The sequence below is a fragment of the Salmo salar genome, chromosome ssa25 (assembly GCF_905237065.1).
Source record: "Salmo salar chromosome ssa25, Ssal_v3.1, whole genome shotgun sequence".
NCBI classification, from domain to species: Eukaryota; Metazoa; Chordata; class Actinopteri; order Salmoniformes; family Salmonidae; genus Salmo; species Salmo salar.
This window is the reverse complement of record NC_059466.1, coordinates 9,662,810-9,682,664: the sequence shown is the minus strand read 5'-3', so window position 1 is coordinate 9,682,664 and position 19,855 is coordinate 9,662,810. Positions and strand designations below refer to the sequence as shown.

The window sequence follows — 19,855 nt, the reverse complement described above, 5'->3', positions numbered from 1 at the left end:
TCAAAGAGGCTTTACGGCAAAAGCATAAAGTTAGATTATGTTAGGACAGTACATAGCCACAAAAGTACAAACATCCATTTTCAATTCAAGGTCAGGCGTCACCAAAAGCAGAAACCAGCTAGAATTATGCACTAACTTTTGTCAATCTCCATCAGATGACACTCCTAGGACATTATGTTATACAATACATGCATTTTTTGTTCCATCAAGTTCATATTTATATCCAAAAACAGCATTTTACAGTAGCGTGAAATTCAGATTTTTTCTTCTCTGAAATGCTTCCGGTGAACATAACAAAATTACTATTCGAAAACATTGGTAAATTATAATATTGTCATTCAAAGAATAATATATTATCATCTCGTAATTGCTACCGAATGGCCAGATATCAAAATAACTTTACTGGGAAATCACATTTTGCAATAAACGGGGTGCTATGCTAAGAACAACAGGCTATGCTATACAGTTAGCATCATCTAAAATCGATAATAACATTGTAAATATCCCCTTACCTTTGATTATCTCCATCAGAAGGCAGGCATCCCAGGTCCGGAAGGCATCCCAGGTCCGGAACAAATGTGGTTTCTTTTGACAAAGTTCATAATTTATGTCCAAATAACACCAAGTACTTAGCGTTCATTATGCTCCCACAAAACGTGGTGGGGGAGTGTAATTCACGCCGAAAAGCTAAAAAAAACTAGTAAATAATCTATTTATGTTCGTTCAAACATGTCAAATGTTGTTTAGCATTAATCTTTTGGTCCATTTTTAACGTTAAACATCAGTAATATTTTCACACAACCTATCCTATGTCTAGATAAAAAATGATGACAAACTCACGTTTCTCAGATTTATGCGCAGGCGCAAAAAAATGAAGTGATGACATGTCAACTTCCTTGGATTCTAATTTGCTCTCTGTTTATCATAGACGCTTCAAACAACTTTATAAAGATCGTTGACATCTAGTGGAAGCCGTAGGTGTTGCGAAATGAATCCTTTCTCACTATGGTATCTATAAAACAATGACACTAAATAGTACAGTCACAAAATTCACATTTTTTTTGGATCTATTTTTCACAGGTTTTTGCCTGCAATATGAGTTTTGTTATACTTACAGACACCATTCAAACTGTTTTAGAAAATTCAGAGTGTTTTCTATCCGAATGTGTTAATAATATGCATATCCTAGCTTCTGAGTTGGTGTAGGAGGCAGTTAAAAATGGGCACATATTTTTTTCAAAATGTCTCAATACTGCCCTCGAGCCCCAACAGGTTTTAAAGTATTTTATTTATGAAAGTCCCCACGGGACATTTAGTGCTCTTGCCAATCATCGCTGGGTTTGAGACATTCATTGAAAATGAAGATGAAATGATCAGGCCCGAAGGATGATAGAAGATGAGACAGGAGATGAAAATGTAAGGCGCTTTAGTACTGAGATGATGTGTATGCATGCGAGACATCTATTTACACATCTCCCAATCAGGCTCCCCTAATTGCCAGCTGAGAACACCAGGAAATAGCATGCTTCTATCTTAATTTACCTCTCCTTTTTTAGTCTTGTTGAAACATCCACTATTGACTGTCCAGGCTCTTTCCTACCTAGATTTGAGACCTATTCAATTGAGGAGAGCTTGAGTCTGTGGTTAGGGCTAGGTTTTAGTAAACGTTTATTGGGGTGTTGTAGCTGGGAGTCAGACTGTATCTAGCTCGACTTCTTCCCTTAGTCTGGATTTGCACTCCACCAGTCGTGCTCCGTAACTGCTTTGTGACTTTACCACATACACGTTTTGCTACTGAGAATGCTTGGAGTGTAAACCCAGCCTCACAGGTGCTCAAAGAAGGTATCCCTTTCTAAAGCCTGCTCTTTTTGAAGACTCAATATAGCTTGGTTCAGTTTGATAAGAATTGGGGGTGATGATGAGGATTGGTCATCACAGAAGTGACTGTCAGTCCTGCCGGTGTGTGCAGAGAGAGTGCAGTCTGCACAAGTAAGCAGCTAGTGGGGCAGACTGTCAATGGCTTCAATTGTCTTTTCTCCCCAGGAACATTTCCCGCTTTTTTTCTTTCTTTACTCTCCCTCCACTTGTCATCGGTCCGCTTCCTTCAAACAGGCAGCTCGTGTCAATGATTCTGCACCTGCTAATTGGTCTATTAATTCTCTGTCGGTTAATATTGATTAAATTGACCATCAACCGAGCGCTCCATATGGACGGGGCTAATTAGAAAGTCAGGGAAACATGAGTGATAGAATACCCTGTTAGTTATTGCCAGACTGGAATTGCCTCACTGTTTTTGGCAGGCTGTTTTGTTCCCCAGAGGATAACAGAGACGTCCACACGTTTCTGCACTGCCTGCAACCAACCCGCGGAATTCAAAAGTCAAATTATCCCCACTCCAACTGGGTGACTCTGAAGTATCTGGGAAGTGATATTTGAACTAATCCCGTTAATTTGTGCACATTCAGCCGTTGCCTATCCTTGGTTGTAATCATTTTCAGCATTTAATAACACTAATCAACATTTTTTTCTCACAAGTTCTTTACCAGAATAGACACACAATTTCTTTATACAATCAGCATTTAATAACACATCAAAATATCTACAAACATAATGAAAATTATCATGAAAAGGTAGGAAATAGAATGTAAGACAAGAAGTGAAGACCTTGAGATCCTGAACAATAAATGATGTTGTACTCCGGAGGAGGAGATGGCTGTGTGTAGGAGGTGGCTGTGTGTACTTTCTGGTTAATTTGGGGTTCCTCCTTCAGGTTGCTCCTTTGGTCCTGAGTTGGTGTCCTTATGCTTGTTGCTCTTCTGTTGGTTCCTTGCTTGAGTTGCAAAGGCTGTGTTCTAGTTGTCTTCTCCTTCTTTTCTTGAAGGTGGAACGCTTCAAATCGTCCTCCAGCAAAAAATGGTTTTACTTTTACTGTTGATCCGTGATGTCATCAGCTCCCCCAACTTGATTGATCAGGATTAAATTAGCAGGATAAACTCATCCGAAACAGGCAACCTCTACCTGAAGCCTGTGGTTGTTGTGTTGCGTGTCACATCTCTGCTGTGTGTGTGTGTGTGTGTGTGTGTGTGTGTGTGTGTGTGTGTGTGCGGTCCCAGGTCCTCGCCGACGCAGTCTCTCGCCTGGTTGTGGACAAGTTCAGCGAGCTGACGGACAACTTCACCTCCCCCCACGCGCGGCGGAAAGTCCTGGCAGGGGTCGTCATGACAACAGGTACACTTTGTTACTAGGTCTAATGGGAAAACACTGCGTTCTCCACTCTCGGGAGCAATGTTGCTGCCAAACGGTACACCACTAGATTTGTACAGACCATAAAAACACAGCCATACTGTCTGCAAGAGGCTGACGTGTATAGATGGTAGGAAATTAAGCTTCTTAACCACATGATGGGTGGGATTAGCACAACCTCTCAATCATTGTGCACATCAGTTTTCCTTCATGGGTCCATGATTGATGGTGCATGATGCTGCTGTTCATCATTGGCTTTGTAAGCCTCATATCCTATTCATAATTATTTTTTCTTACAAAAATACACATGCGCATATTTGTATGCATAAATAAGAAACTACAGTGCCTTCAGAAAGTATTCATAACCCTTTACTTAATCCACATTTTGTTTTTACATCCTGAATTCAAAAGATTCAATAGATTTTGTTCTTACCCATTTACACACAATACCCCGTAATGACAGAGTGAGAACATGTTATTAGAATAAAATAAAAAAAAGTTGTATAATGAAATGCATTCATATCTCATTTACATAAGTATTCCCACCCCTAGGAGCTCAGGTGCATCTCATTTCCTTTGATAATCCTTGATGTCACTACAACTTGATTTGAAGTCCACCTGTACAATCAAATTGTTTGGACATGATTTAGAAAGAAACACAGTTGTCTATATAATGTCCCACAGTTGACAGTGCATGTCAGAGCAGAAACTATACCATGAAGTCCAAGGAACTGTCCGTAGATCTCAGAGAGAATTGTGATGAGACATATATGTGGGGAAGGGTATAAAACAATTTCTAGAGTGTTGAACATTTCCAAGAGCACTGTGATCTCCGTTATTGGGGAATGTAAAAAGAAATATGGAACTACCGGACTGCCTAGATTTGGCCTTCCGACCAAATTGAGCAACCGGGCAAGAAGGACCTTGGTCATGGAGGTGACCAAGAACCCAATGGCCACTCTGACAGAACTACACAGTTCCTTGGCTGAGATGGGAGAACCTGCCAGAAGGATAACAGTCTCTACAGCACTTCACTAATCTAGACTTTATGGGAAAGTGGCCAGACGGAAGCCACTCCTGAGAGAAAGCCACATGACAGCACGCCTGGAGTTTGCAAAAAGGCACGTGAAAGACTTATAGCCTAAGGCAAAAGATTCTGTCATCTGATGAGACAAAAATGTAACTCTTTGGCCTGAATGCAAAGCGCTGTCTGGAGAAAACCAGGCACAGCTCATCACCCGTCTAACACCATTCCTAAAGTGAAGCATGGTGGTGGCAGCATCATGCTATTGGGATGCTGGGAAACTGGTAAGGATAGAGGGAACAATGAATGAAGCCAAATACAGGCAAATCCTTGACGAGAACCTGCTTCAGAGTGCAAATGACATTAGACTGGGGGTGAAGATTTCCATTCCAACAGGACAAAGACCCCAAGCATACAGCCAAAGCAACGCTGGAATGGCTTCAGAACAAGAATGTGAAAGTCCTTGAGTGGCCCAGCCCAAACCCCAGACTTGAATCCCATAAAAAAAACTTGAAGATTGCGGATTACCGCCGCTTGCCATCTAATTTAAGAGGTTAAGAAAATCTGCAAGGAAGAATGGAAGAAAATCCACAAATTCAGATATGCAAAGCTGATACATACGTACCCAAGACGGCTCATAGCTGTAATCGCCACCAAAGGTGCTTCTACAAAGTATTGACTCGGGTGTGAATACCAGTGCTTAATTTGTCAAATAGGGAGGTCCCGGAACACAGTGAGCACGAGTAGGGGGTTATCCGGGGGGCTCTGAAGTACCGGAACACATTGAGAGAAAAAAAAGTGTCAAACACAACATAGCTTTAGATAGTAGACTACTTGGCTGTTTACTCTATCTATGGTGGTGAAACAGACAGCACTCTCCAAGGTGCTGATTTAATTCAAAGCATTTTAGACGTCACTGCAGTATGCCCACATACTTGAGTATAGCTGCAGGGCTTAAACAAGTCTAATTTTCTACAACTGCCATATGCATACATACAGTACCAGTCAAAACTTGGAACCACCTACTCATTCAAGGGTTTTTCTTTATTTGTAGAGTTTTCTACATTGTAGATTAATAATGAGGACATCAAAACTATGAAATAACAGAAATGGAATCATGTAGTAACCAAACAGTGTTAAACAAATCAAAACATATTTGAGATTCTTTAAAATAGCCACTCTTTGCCTTGATGACAGCTTTGAACACTCTTGGCATTCTCTCAACCAGCTTCACCTGGAATGCTTTTCCAACAGTCTTGAAGGAGCTCCCACATATGCTGAGCACCTGTTGGCTACTTTTCTTTCACTCTGCGGTCCAACTCATCCCAAACCATCTCAATTGGGTTGAGGTCGGGTGATTGTGTGTAAGCCAGGTCATCTGATGCAGCACTCCATCACTCTCCTTGGTTAAATAGCCCTTACACCGCCTGGAGATGTGTTTTTGGTCATTGTCCTGTTGAAAAACAAATGTGGCTCAGTTGGTAGAGCATGGTGTTTGCAACACCAGGGTTGTGGGTTTGATTCCCACGGGGGGCCAGTACGGAGAAAAAAGAAAAAATGTATGAGATGAAATGAAATGTATGTATGCATTCACTACTGTAATTCGCTCTGGATAAGAGCGTCTGCTAAATGACTAAAATGTAAATGTAAGTGCAAAAACCAGATGGGATGGCGTATCGCTGAGGAATGCTACGGTAGCCATGCTGGTTAAGTGTGTCTTAAATTCTAAATAAATCACAGACTGTGTCACCACCAAAGCACCATCACACCACCTCCTCCATGCTTCACGGTAAGAGCCACACATGCGGAGATCATCCATTCACCTACACGGCAGTTGGAACCAAAAATCTCACATTTGGACTCATCAGACTAAAGGACAGATTTCCACCGGTCTAATGTCCATTGCTCATGTTTCTTGGCCAAAGCAAGTCTCTTCTTCTTATTGGTGTCCTTTAGTAGTAGTTTCTTTGCAGCAATTCGACCATGAAGGCCTGATTCACACACACTCCTCTGAACAGTTGATGTTGAGATGTCTGTTACTTGAAATCTGTGAAGCATTTATTTGGGCTGCAATCTGAGGTTCAGTTAACTCTATTGAACTTATCCTCAGCAGCAGAGGTAACTGTTGGATTTATTTTTCCTTTGGCGGTCCTCATGATAGCTAGTTTCATCATAGCGCTTGGTTTTTGCAAATGCACTTGAAGAAACTTTCAAGGTTGACATTTTGCGGTTTGCCTGACCTTCATGTCTTAAAGTAATGATGGACTGTTCTTTCCCTTTGCTTATTTGAGCTGTTATTGCCATAACATGGACTTGGTCTTTTACCAAATAGGGCAATCTTCTGTATACCACCCCTACCTTGTCACAACACAACTGATTGGCTCAAACGCATTAAGAAGGAAAGAAATTCCACAAATTAACTTTTAACAAGGCAGACCTGTTAATTGAAATTCATTGCAGGTACTACTATGTCATGAATCTCATGAGAGAATGCCAAGAGTGTGCAAAGCTGTCAAGGCAAAGGGTGGCTACTTTGAAGAATCTCACATATAAAATATATTTTGACCTAACACCTTTTTCGTTACTACACGATTCCATGTGTTATTTCATTATGTTGATGTCTTCACTATTATTCTACAATGTAGAAAATAGTAAAAAAAAGAAAAACCCTTGAATGAGTAGGTGTCTCAACTTTTGACTGGTATTGTAAATTCTCAGCTGGGGGGCTTATAAGACCCAAATTTCATATAATTTAAGACGTAGCAGTAGAACAAATATCACAATATCGGAATATAACTTCAAATAAAATAAATCAATGAACGGTAGGCTACAGCAGAACACACATATGATTAGGAATTTCATGTTCATATTACAAAGTTGTGTTATGTACTGTGAAGGTAAAGAAAAAAAGTCCTACCTTAGTTTTCAAAACCTCCCACAATGACTCTACCCATGTCAAGTCCATTTAACTCCCTGAGAGTCCTGGGGCTGTGACACTTAGCTTCCTAGGTCTGTTCTGAACACTCCAGCTGTTGCGTATTTTTTTCATTTTGAGTGTTAACTAGAACCTGGGTGTCCTCTCTAGCCTTGTATTCAAAAACCTTTTTCTGAGGGCTCTCTTTTTTCTTTTTTTTTACGTCATAGGATGTTAATTTACTGTACATTCCACCCACTCTTTTGCTAGTTTAATCCCTCCAGTCATTTCTAGACCCAAGCCCCCTACCTTTTTGCAGGTTGTACAGTCCAACTTTAAATTCTGCATGACAAGCCAGCCAAACGTATGCTGAATACGTTTGCTTGTTCTTGTACTGCAAATTGCACCTGCTCCGAGCACTTCATCGGTGGATGCACTGCCCCCCTCCCCCACCAACTCCCCGTCTCCCGCTGAGTCTGACTCGCTAGTGGAGGTGCCGGTGGTGATGCTGAACTGGTGGGATTAGCAGCACTGCTAGCTAAGGCATCGCAAACAGTTTGCCCATCACTTCTCTCCTTCGGCAATGACAGTTATCTGGCTCGTTCTGGGTCCAATTCACCATCTTTCTCAGGATTTTTGGACTTAAAAAATATCAAACTCGATTGCCTTTTCATATCCATTTTTTATTTCGCTTTCCCACGATTAAAATTCAGTAGGATGACGACACGTGACGTGATAATGTAAGGACGACCTCTTCACTAGCTGACCAGTACTACCAAGACCTGTGTCAAGATCAGTTCCTTACAACACCGGCCCTCCGCATAACCTCTAAGTACAAATAAGAGAGCAGGACTGGAATCAGTGTGGCAGGATAGGATGATTACACAGAAGAATCACCACGCTATTACATGATTGATGCCGGAACAAAAGCCAAATCTGAGAGGTGCCGGATCCTGTTAAAATTAAGCACTGGTGAATACTTAGTGGTTCTTCCTTTAAAAGTTACGAACTTATGCCGCGACCGTTTGTGGTAGATGTTGGCATTCTGTCATTGCACCACACTATCACAAGAGGGAGTTAAAACGCTGATCTATCGGTAGTCTAAACTGTGGCAATTAATGGAGGCGTCTCTCCTCTGGCACTAGAGTCCTGCATCAGGCAACAACAACAAACTGTCGGTGTTTCTGAAGTTAAGAGAGAACTTGGGTAAATACAATGGGGGAATTTCACTTGACATGTGGACTGACGATTTTCGAAAAATAAGCACGGTGGGCTTTTGGTTTCTCTCCCTCTAAAAACAGAAGAAAAAAAATACAAAAAAATCTGGCTTTATTTACAAATTAGTATGAATGTCTCACCCCATGTTCAAGAATGGCCTTTTTCCCTTTTCGGATTACAATCGCTCCACTTTTGGTTATTTGAAACTAAATCTCCAAAATATTATTATTTTTTAAACAAGCCATAGAAATTTGGTTGCAATATCAGTTACATTTTTTAACAAAAGTAAGGAACTTGTCTGTCGGCCCTGCATTAAAGACCAAAATTGGTTAAAGAAAATTGTGATAAACAATATATACCACCGTCTCTTGCGCATGTCATTTTACTTTCATAATGCATCCTTATTTACAAATGTATTATTATTATTATTAACCCTGCATTAGAATTATATAAAAGCCCCTTAGGGCAAATCTGGTCTGTGAGAATATCTAACGAAGCGAGCATAAAAGGCATTTAGTTCGTCTGGTAGGCTCGCGTCACTTGTCAGCTCGCATCTGGGTTTCCCTTTGTAGTCCGTAAAAGTTTTCAAGCCCTGCCACATCTGACGAGCGTCAGACCCGGTGTAGTAGGATTCAGTCTTAATCCTGTATTGACGCTTTGCTTGTTTGATGGTTCGTCTGCGGGCATAGAGGGATTTCTTATAAGCGTCCGGATTAGTGTCCTGCTCCTTGAAAGCAGCAGATCTAGCCTTTTGCTTGATGCGGATGTTGCCTGTAATCCATGGCTTCTGGTTGGGATATGTATGTACGTTCACTGTGGGGAAGATGTCGTCAATGCACATATTGATGAAGCTGATGTTATACTCCTCAATGCTATTGGATGAATCCCGGAATATATTCCAGTCTGTGCTAGCAAAATAGTCCTGTAGTGTAGCATCCACTTCATTTGACCACTTCCGTATTGAGCGAGTCACTGGTACTTCCTGCTTTAGTTTTTGCTTGTAAGCAGGAATCAGGAGAATAGTATTATGGTCAGATTTGCCAAATGGAATGTGGGGGAGCTTTGTATGCATCTCTGTGTGAGGAGTTATTTTCCCTCTTGTTGCACGTGTGAAATGCTGGTATAAATGAAGTAAAATGGATTTAAGTTTGCCTGCATTAAAGTCCCCGGCCACTAGGAGCGCTGCTTCTGGGTGAGCATTTTCCTGTTTGCTTATGGCCTTATAGAGTTGGTTGAGTGCGGTCTTAGTGCCAGCATCGGTCTGTGGTGGTAAATAGATGGCTAAGAATAATATAGATGAGAACTCTCTACAGCTTATCGTAAGGTACTCTACCGAAGGCAAGCAATACCTCGAGACTTCTTTAATATTCGACATCGCGCACTAGCTGTTATTGACAAAAAGACACACACCCCCACCCCTTGTCTTACCAGACGTAGCTTCTCTGTTCTGCCAGTGCATGGAAAATCCCACCAGCTCTATATTATCCGTGTCGTCGTTTAGCCACAACTCGGTGAAAGATAAGATATTACATTTTTTTTGTCCCCTTGGTAGGAAAGTCTTGATTGTAGGTCATCGATTTTATTTTCCAATGATTGCACGTTGGCCAATAGAACGGATGGCAGTGGGAGTTTACTCTCTCGCCTATGAATTCTTAGAAGGCAGCCCGACCTCTGCCCCCTTCTTCTGTCTTTTTGTCACGCAAATGACGGGGATTTGGGCCTGTTTCCGGGAAAGCAGTACGTCAGACTTGTTAAAGAAAAATGAATTACACCCAAAGTCATCCAATTCAGCACCATTTCGCGCTGCTCTGAGACAAGCATGGGGACTGGTCTTGATAAATCAATGAGATTTTGATTTTCACTTTATCTCCGTTTTGGAATTGGTTAGCCTACTGTGGAAATGTTAGAATTATTTTGCTCCAAGTAGCCTACTCTCGACCGGTCACATTGTACAGTACCATATTTTCCCAACGGAAACCCTGAGTTTTCTATTTCTTGGAATAGAAACACCATAATATTAATCAAATGAATTAAGCTACATTTCTTAAAATCAATCCTGTATACTATGTTCTTACAAAAAAGGTTTTAAATTCTCTAGTACAGCCAATATTAAAAACTGTCAAATGCTTCTTAAAGATGCCCTCTGGTGGTCAAACTAGCACTAACTAGCATTAATGGTAACAATGGCTGACACTTAAATAACATGCCATAGAATTCTGTGGCTGTCACGTATACTCCCTCTCCGGCCTCTAGGTCATCAGGCTGCTGATTATCCCGCACACCTGTCACCATCGTCAAGCGCACCGGCGCCTCATGACACTCACCTCGACTCCATCGCCTCCTTGATTATCTTCTCTATATCTGTCAATCCCCTTGGTTCTTTCCTCAGGTGTTATTGACTCTGTTTCATGTCGGTGCGTTGTTTGTGTTTTGTGTTTAATGTTTTGTTTATTTATTAAAACGCTCACTCTCTGTACTTGCTTCCCGACTCTCAGCGCACTCGTTACAGTGGCAGCCCGCAAGGTGTGCTGCAGTATGACACAACTTTTAAAGGAAGAACCACTAAGTAAATTAGATTTCTGTATTTAATTTTCAATACATTTGCAGAGATTTCTAAAAACATGTTTTCACTTTGTCTTTATGGAGTATTGTGTGTAGATGGGTGAGAAAAAAAAAAAATGTAATCCATTTTGTATTCAGGCTGAAACGCAACAAAATGTGAATTAAGTCAATGGGTATGAGTACTTTATGAAGGTGCACTGTACATGTCCCTTATCTAAAATACAATAAAATGTAAATGAAATGGAATACTATAATGTCAATTAAATGGAATAATAGAAAAGTAAAAACCATAAACACGAATGCTTTAATTGAATTTAAAGGTGAATTTTGAGCCTCTTTGTTCCCTACCCCCAGGCACGGACGTGAAAGAGGCCCAGGTGATCTGTGTCTCCACGGGCACCAAGTGCATCAACGGCGAGTACATGAGTGACCGCGGCTTGGCGCTCAACGACTGCCATGCAGAGATTATCGCCCGTCGCTCGCTCATCCGGTACCTCTACGCCCAGCTGGAGCACTTCCTAAGGTGAGAATTCAAGGGGTGGAGGCAATGGCAGAGGCCATTGAAAATACAAACAATCACTCTCATTTTGATTGGAGTTTGTTGGTTGTAGCTAACCTTTCGTGGGTCATGAAGTCATAGTCCTTGATTTGTATTTAGTTGTAAAATCAAGTCCACTGTTCCATAACTTTCTCTATATGCTTCAAATGTTGCAAATTGTTTCTTCAATTGCAACATGGCATTCCTGTTTTGCTCTTGCTTCAGCTGATTCTTTTAGTAATTTTAGTTTTCTGTGAAATTTGGTCCCTCTGCCCACACTTTACACTGTCCACATTTTTTCACCCTCTGTCAATTAGCAGCAACAAGGAGGAGCAGCAGAAGTCTATATTCATGCGCTGTGACAAGCGTGGCTACCGGCTAAAGGACAACGTGCAGTTCCACCTCTACATCAGCACCTCGCCCTGCGGCGATGCACGCATCTTCTCACCGCACGAGGCCGGCATGGAAGGTATGAGGGACCAGTCCTTACCATATGACAGTAAGAGATGTGCCCGAACCTCTTGCTGACCCTTCTGTGTCACCATGTACCATGATGGCATGATACCTGTCTTTTTCATCAGATGCATATGTCTGGCTATCCAGCGCCCCTGCTTAATGCTTCTAGATGTGAATCGGGCTGTGAATGTGTTCTGCCCTTAAGTTTATATGAAGCCTAGTTATTGGTTACTAGTCAGACTGTTAATGTGTGACACACCGTCATATAAACCTAGAAGAGCATTTCCGATCATAAACGTATTGTTTTTAACTTAATGCAATTCACTGAACTATCCCTTTAGGGCAAGTGAAAAAGAGCACCACCAATTGGTGTTAGATTCCGAAAGAGGTGCCGGTTTGCTTAAAAAAAAATATATATATATATATATATATGTATGTATATATACATACATTTGTGATTTGTTTTTCTGAACCGATTGCCCGCAAATCGTCAAATGTCAGATTTGGCCATTGACAAGCACCTAAATTGGAACGCAGTGGCTGTACAGTAATATGCTAGACCTCCAAGTTCTCCACTTCACAGCGCTGATTGGGTTTTGACTGACAGCCGTTCCAAACCTCAGGACTGTGCGCGACAAGAAGATGCCCCCATCCGTCCCGTTAAATGGGCTACTTTTGAGCATTTGTTGTTGTCTGTGAGGGGAAAGCTGCAAATCAAGAGGAGTGGAAAGATGAGATGTTCTGAATGATGAGATGTTAAGGATTATAATAAATACCGCTTTGATGTCATACAAGCAAACCACAGAGCCGTGAGTCCAAATGTGCACTACACATTTCTATATTAAAAAAATCTTGTCATTTACAGTATCGTCATTTATGTTCAGTATGTTTGATCCAGAGATACAATGCGTTATAGGGTTGGGCGGTATCCAGATTTTCATTTCATCATACCATCCTTCTCTCACCTCGGGATTTACGCTATTACCGGCTTGGTACACAAGGGGGCGCCCCCAAAGAAACAAAACCCATTGAGCGTCTATTACCAGAATGCAAACAAAATTGGCTCAAGTAGAAGTGAATTTCCATGGAAGGTGCTAGCTAAATATGCTAATGAGTGCACATGAAAATAAACTAATTGCAAAGACAGTCAATCCAGCTCACAAAGTTATACATGTGTAGGCAGGAGTTACCGAATGTCATATTTGGTGAGTCTGGACATTACCAACTGAATGTGAACGAGAGACATTGCGCAAATGAACAAAGTTTTGATGCATGCTTGTCTGTAGGAAGAACAGTACTTGCTCTCCAACAGCATGTCTACAAGTTTTGTCTTTCTGGAGTTGCTAGGGCAACGGGCCTGCCGGAGAAGAGTGGGGAGAGCAGACAGGCAGAGAACGGAGAGGAGAAAAAACCCAAGGAAATCAAGATCGCAGTGGCAGCTGTACAAATAACTAATCCAAAGGGCTTTGACTTCTCAAACACGGAAGGAAGCTAACACAATATGATGCCTCGTCACCTTATTAATTCATCCACTTACTTAGATAGCAAGATAATTTAGGGGTCGTGTTAACGCAGAATTCTGCATTTTTCACGCAGGGAAAAAAGAACGCGTAAGAAATATTGAGGCGCGTTTTATAAACGCGGATCTAAAATGCTTCTTATTGTAACTTCTGCTCGGCATCAGACTAATTTTGTGCTTCAGTTGCACTTCTAAACTCGGATGAGAATTTACAAATAAGTAGCTACTTTTCTCTGGTACGTTTCTCAGTGTAGCCAGCCTATTTTTCTTCATAAAGTGCAAGATTACATTTAAGCAAAATATTAGGAAATGTAGCTGGCTCCATTCTTTCTATGATAGGCCTAAACATTAGAAATATGATAGCCATGGATCGTATTTACAAAAAAGACCTTGCTTTTTCATTGTAAGTGTGGCTGCCAGCCAAATAGTTTCACTTCTGTGTGTTGCACATTTTCATCTAATGAAAATGAAGTTCTTTTCTGCCGAATGTGTTGCACTAATGTATTTTCTATGAAGGAAAATGTTTCATATATTGTGGTTAACCGTTGGGTGCTGGGTTGAGCGCACAGGGATGGACACAGAGACAGGGTGGTTCAAGTCAGAAAACACGACTTTACTAAGCAAAAAATAATAAACATAACAAAATAACTTGGATGGCTCGGTCCTTCTCATTAGTCTCCAGGAGCTTCGTTCCCCTCTGTCAGTGCACTCCTTGCCTTTCCATTTTACTCTCCCGCGGTGTGCTCCATTTGTGGTCTGCACAGCTGGTTGGCACTCTCCCCTAATTACCCCTAATTGGCGCCACTGGCTTCGGGGTGCCCAGCCCGGTTCCTCCCAGCAGAGGGAACCAACGTCGCGACACCGACCTCCCCTCTATCACCAACACCCGGGGTAGACCTCCCGGGATACCACAAGATATACAGTACCAGTCAAAAGTTTGGACACACCTGCTCATTCAAGGATTTTTCTTCATTTTTACTATTTTCTACATTGAAGAATAATAGTGAAGACATCCAAAACTATGAAATAACACATGGAATCATGTAATCACCGAAAGTATATATATTTTATATTTGAGATTCTTTAAAGTAGCCACCCTTTGCCTTGATGGCAACTTTGCACACTCTTGGCATTCTCTCAACCAGCTTCATGAGGTAGTCACCTGGAATGCATTTCAATTAACAGATATTCTTTGTTAAGTTGATTTGTGGAATTTCTTTCCTCAAAGCGTTTGAACCAATCAGTTGTGTTGTGACAAGGTAGGGGTGGGTATACAGAAGATAGATATATTTGGTAAAAGACCAAGTCCATATTATGACAAGAACAGCTCAAATAAGCAAAGAGAAATTACAGTCCATCATTACTTTAAAACATGAAGGTCAGTCAATCCGGAAAATGTCAAGAACTTTGAAAGTTTCTCCAAGTGCACTCGATAAAACCAAGTGCTATGATGGAACTGGCTCTCATGAGGACCACCACAGGAAAGGAAGACCCAGAGTTACAGTTGAAGTCGGAAGTTTACATACACCTTAGCCAAATACATTTAAACTCAGTTTTTCACAATTTCTGACACTTAATCCTAGTAAAAATTCCCTGTCTTAGGTCAGTTAGGATCACCACTTTATTTTAAGAATGTGAAATGTCAGAATAATAGTAGAGAGAATTATTATTTCAGCTTTTATTTCTTTCATCACATTCCCAATGGGTCAGAAGTTTACATACACTCAATTAGTATTTGGTTGCATTGCCTTTTAAATTGTTTAACTTGGGTCAAATGTTTCGGGTAGCCTTCCACAAGCTTCCCACAATAAGTTAGGTGAATTTTGGCCCATTCCTCCTCACAGAGCTCGTGTAACTGAGTCAGGTTTGTAGGCCTCCTTGCTCGCACACATCCTTTTTCAGTTCTGCCCACAAATTTTCTATGGGATTGAGGTCAGGGCTTTGTGATGGCCACTCCAATACCTTGACTTAGTTGTCCTTAAGCCATTTTGCCACAACATTGGACGTAGGCTTGGGGTCATTGTCCATTTGGAAGAACCATTTGTGACCAAGCTTTAACTTCCTGACTGATGTCTTGAGATGTTGCTTCAATATATCCACCTAATTTTCCTTCCCTCTTGATGCCATCTATTTTGTGCACCAGTCCCTCTTGCAGCAAAGCACCCCAACAACATGATGCTGCCACCCCGTGCTTCACGGTTGGGATGGTGTTCTTCGGCTTGCAAGCCTCCCCCTTTTTCCTCCAAACATAACGATGGTCATCATGGCCAAACAGTTCTATTTTTGTTTCATCAGACCAGATGATATTTCTCCAAAAAGTACAATCTTCGTCCCCATGTGCAGTTGCAAACCGTAGTCTGTTTTTTATGGTGGTTTTGGAGCAGTGGCTTCTTCCTTGCTGAGTGGCCTTTCAGGTTATGTCGATATAGGACTCGTTTTACTGTGGATATAGATACTTTTGTACCTGTTTCCTCCAGCATATTCACAAGGTCCTTTGCTGCAGTTCTGGGATTGTTTTGCACTTTTCGCACCAAAGTATGTTCATCTCTAGGAGACAGAACACGTCTCCTTCCTGAGCGGTATGACGGCTGCTTTGTCCTATGGTGTTTATACTTGCGTACTCTTGTTTGTACATATGAACGTGGTACCTTCAGGCGTTTGGAAATTGCTCCCAAGGATGAGGTCTTGGCTGATTTCTTTCGATTTTTCCATTTTCCCACTGAGTTTGAAGGCAGGCCTTGAAATGCATCCACAGGTACACCTCCAATTGACTCAAATGATGTCAATTAGACTATCAGAAGCTTCTAAAGCCATGACATAATTTTTGGAAATTTTCCAAGCTGTTTAAAGGCACAGTCAACTTAGTGTATGTAAACTTCTGACCCACTGGAATTGTGATACAGTGAATTATAAGTGAAATAATCCGTCTGTAAACAATTGTTGGAAAAATGACTTGTGTCATGCACAAAGGAGATGTCCTAACCGACTTGCCAAAACTATAGTTTGTTAAAAAGAAATTTGTGTAGTGGTTGAAAACAAGTTTTAATGACTCTAACCTAAGTGTATGTAAACTTCCGATTTCAACTTTACCTCTGCTGCAGAGGATAAGTTCATTAGAGTTACCAGACTCAGCCATTGCTGCCAAAAAAAATGTTCAATTAACAGAAACATCTCAACATCAACTGTTCAGAGGAGACTGCATGAATCAGGCCTTCATGGTTGAATTGCTGCAGATAAATCACTACTAAAGGACACCAATAAGAAGAGACTTGCTTGGGCCATGAAACACGAGCAATGGACATTAGACCGGTGGAAATCTGTCCTTTGGTCTGTTGAGTCCAATTTTGGGATTTTTGGTTCCAATTCCGTGTCTTTGTGAGACTCAAAGTAGGTGAACAGATGATCTCCGCATGTGTGGTTCCCACCATGAAGCATGGAGGAAGAGGTGTGATGGTATGGGGGTGCTTTGCTGGTGACACTGTCAATGATTTATTTAGAATTCAAGGCACACTTAACCAGCACGGCTACCACAACGCTCTGCAGTGATATGCCATCCCATCTGGTTTGAGCTTAGTGGGACTATCATTTGTTTTTCAACAGGACATTGACCCAAAACACACCTCCAGGCTGTGTAAGGGCTATTTGACCAAGAAGGAGAGTGATGGAGTGCTGCACCATATGACCTGGCCTCCACAGTCAACCAACCTCAACCCAATGTATATGGTTTGGGAGTAGTTGGACCGCAGAGTGAAGAAAAAGCAGATAACAAGTGCTCAGCATATGTGGGAACTACTTCAAGACTGTTGGAAAAACATTCCAGGTGAAGCTGGTTGAGAGAGATTGGGAAGACCTCTGTCCTGCTCTAAAACTGTGCCTTTAGTCTGGTAACATTATTTTCAAGTTGCATGTGTGTGTGTGTGTGTGTGTGTGTGTGTGTGTGTGTTTCTTCAGTTAAATTTTGGCTCATTTGAAGAGTCCAAAATATATTTTGATTTGTTTAACACTTTTTTGGTTACTATATGATTCCATATGTATTATTTAATAGTTTTGATGTCTTCACTATTATTCTACAATGTAGAAAATAGTAGAAATACAGAAAAAAGCCTTGAATGAGTAGGTGTGTCCAAACTTTTGACTAGTACTGAACATATAGGGCTGTCCCCTTTGGTGACATCACATGTTTAGTGACCTTTGACAGCCACAGTCAATCAACCCCAGCTTTGGGTCAGTCTCCATTCCCCTCACTTAGCTGGCTGACACCTTTTTAAATTGAATTTTACACATGTTGAGAATTAAATATCAGAGCTTTTTTATTTTGTTCAATTAACTTTTGTATGTTTTCCTTTTATGCTTGGTTTCGTTGAATTATAATTTCACTTTGGTTGTCCAAATGTGCAATAAACACATTTCAACAAGTCTAATAATTAGTGTCTTCCTCTTCCTCTCCCCCTTTTTCTCTTTGCATCTCTCTCTCGCACTCTCTCATTCCTTTCTCTCTTTCTCTCGCTCTCCTTTCTCTCACTCTCCTTTCTCACTCTTTTTCTCGCTCTCTCCTTTCTCTCGCTATTATCTCTCTCTACTTCTACCCCTTTCTCTGATTACGCACCCTCTTTATATGTCACATATACATGATTTTGTCATTGTTTCCCTGCATACAGAGAAACACAAAAAGGAAATACCCCTGTACAATTAGTCAGTGGCCTTTTGAATTAGATTCCAACATTTATAAATGATGTGATTAATACAATGAAGTTGTATTTAAAGTAGTCTTTCGTGTCCTTTGCACTGTTGAGGTGATTTGGTGTCATGCCCTAGAGGACCACAATAGAAACAAGTCTCTTGACTTTTTTGTGTAAGTATCCTCGACAGTTGTATCTGTTGCCTAGTGTAGTATGTATTTTAAATGATCAAATCTACTGTGTAAATGTACAGGTGGCCAGGATTGCTTTGATATTGGTGGTACAGACCCTTAATGGCAATACAATTTAGATTTTGAGTGACAAAACATTAAAAAATCAGATGCATTAATTCATGGTCTGAAAGAAGCTTATTTGTATTTTATTATGGATCCCCATTAGTTTCTGCCAAGAAAGCAGCTACTCTGCCTGGGGTCCAGCAAAATGAAGGCAGTTATACATTTGAAAAACATTACAATACATTCATAACAGATTTCACAACAAATTAAGTATGTGCCCTCAGGCCTCTACTCTACTACCACATATCTATATCACAAAATCCATGTGTACATGCGTATGTTATCATATGTTTGTATGCATGTGTCTGTGTTGCTTCCCAGTCCTTACTGTTCCATAACGTACATTTTTATCTGTTTTCTTTATCTAATTTTACTGCTGTCGTGAGTTACTTGATGTGGAATAGATTTCCATGTAGTCATGGCTCTATGTAGCACTGTGCGCCTCCCATAGTCTGTTCTGGACTTGGGGACTGTGAAGAGACCTCTGGTGTCTTGTGGGGTATGCATGGGTGTCTGAGATATGTGCCAGTAGTTCGAACAGACAGCTCGGCGCATTCAACATGTCAATACCTCTCACAAAAACAAGTAGTTATGAAGTCAATCTCTCTTCCACTTTGAGCCAGGAGAGACTGGTATTGTTTGCTTTCTGTGTACATCCAAGGGACAGCCATGCTTACCTGTTCTGAGCCAATTGCAATTTTCCTAAGTCCCTCTGTGGCACCTGACCATAAGACTGAACAGTAGTCCAGGTGCAACAAAACTAGGGCCTGTAGGACCTGCCTCGTTGATAGTGCTGTTAAGTATGCAGAGCAGTGCTTTATTATGGACAGACTTCTCCCCATCCTAGCTATTGTATCAATATGTTTTGACCATGACAGTTTACAATCCAGAGTTACTACAAGCAGTTTAGTCTCCTCAACTTGCTAAATTTCCACATTATTCATTACAATATTTAGTTGAGGTTTAGGGTTTAGTGATAAAAATACAATGCTTTTAGTTTTTCAAATATTTCGGACTAATTTATTCCTTGCCACCCATTCTGAAACTAACTGCAGCTCTTTAAGTGTTGCTGTCATTTCAGTTGCTGTGGTAACTGATGTGTATAGTGTTGAGTCATCCGCAGACATAGACATACTGGCTTTACTCAAAGCCATAGGCATGTCGTTAGTAAAGATTGCCCTGGGGATTGCCCCAGCTGCCCTGGGGAATTCCATAATTTTACCTGGATTTTGTTGGAGAGGCTTCCATTAATGAACACCCTCTTGTGTTCTGTTAGAGTGGTAACTCTTTATCGACAATATAGCAGCGGGTGTAAAGCCATAACAAGTTTTTCCAGCAACAGACTATGATCGATAATGTCAAAAGCCGAAATGAAGTCTAACAAAACAGCCCCCACAATCTTTTTA

The 19,855-nt window shown here is 41.0% G+C and overlaps 1 protein-coding gene across 6 annotated transcripts in view; it reads left to right on the top strand.

The window, feature by feature from the left end:
- The window catches only part of LOC106586125 (double-stranded RNA-specific editase 1), a 196,831-nt gene that overhangs the window by 160,536 nt on the left and 16,440 nt on the right, over positions 1-19,855 (top strand). For 5 of the 6 annotated variants that reach the window (XM_014173014.2, XM_014173015.2, XM_014173013.2 and 2 more), the window contains 3 exons: positions 3,114-3,228; positions 11,316-11,484; positions 11,817-11,968. In XM_014173014.2, the coding sequence (XP_014028489.1) occupies positions 3,114-3,228; positions 11,316-11,484; positions 11,817-11,968 (436 nt within the window). The remainder of the gene's footprint in view (positions 1-3,113; positions 3,229-11,315; positions 11,485-11,816; positions 11,969-19,855) is intronic. The other variant, XM_045707803.1, reaches the window with a different exon arrangement.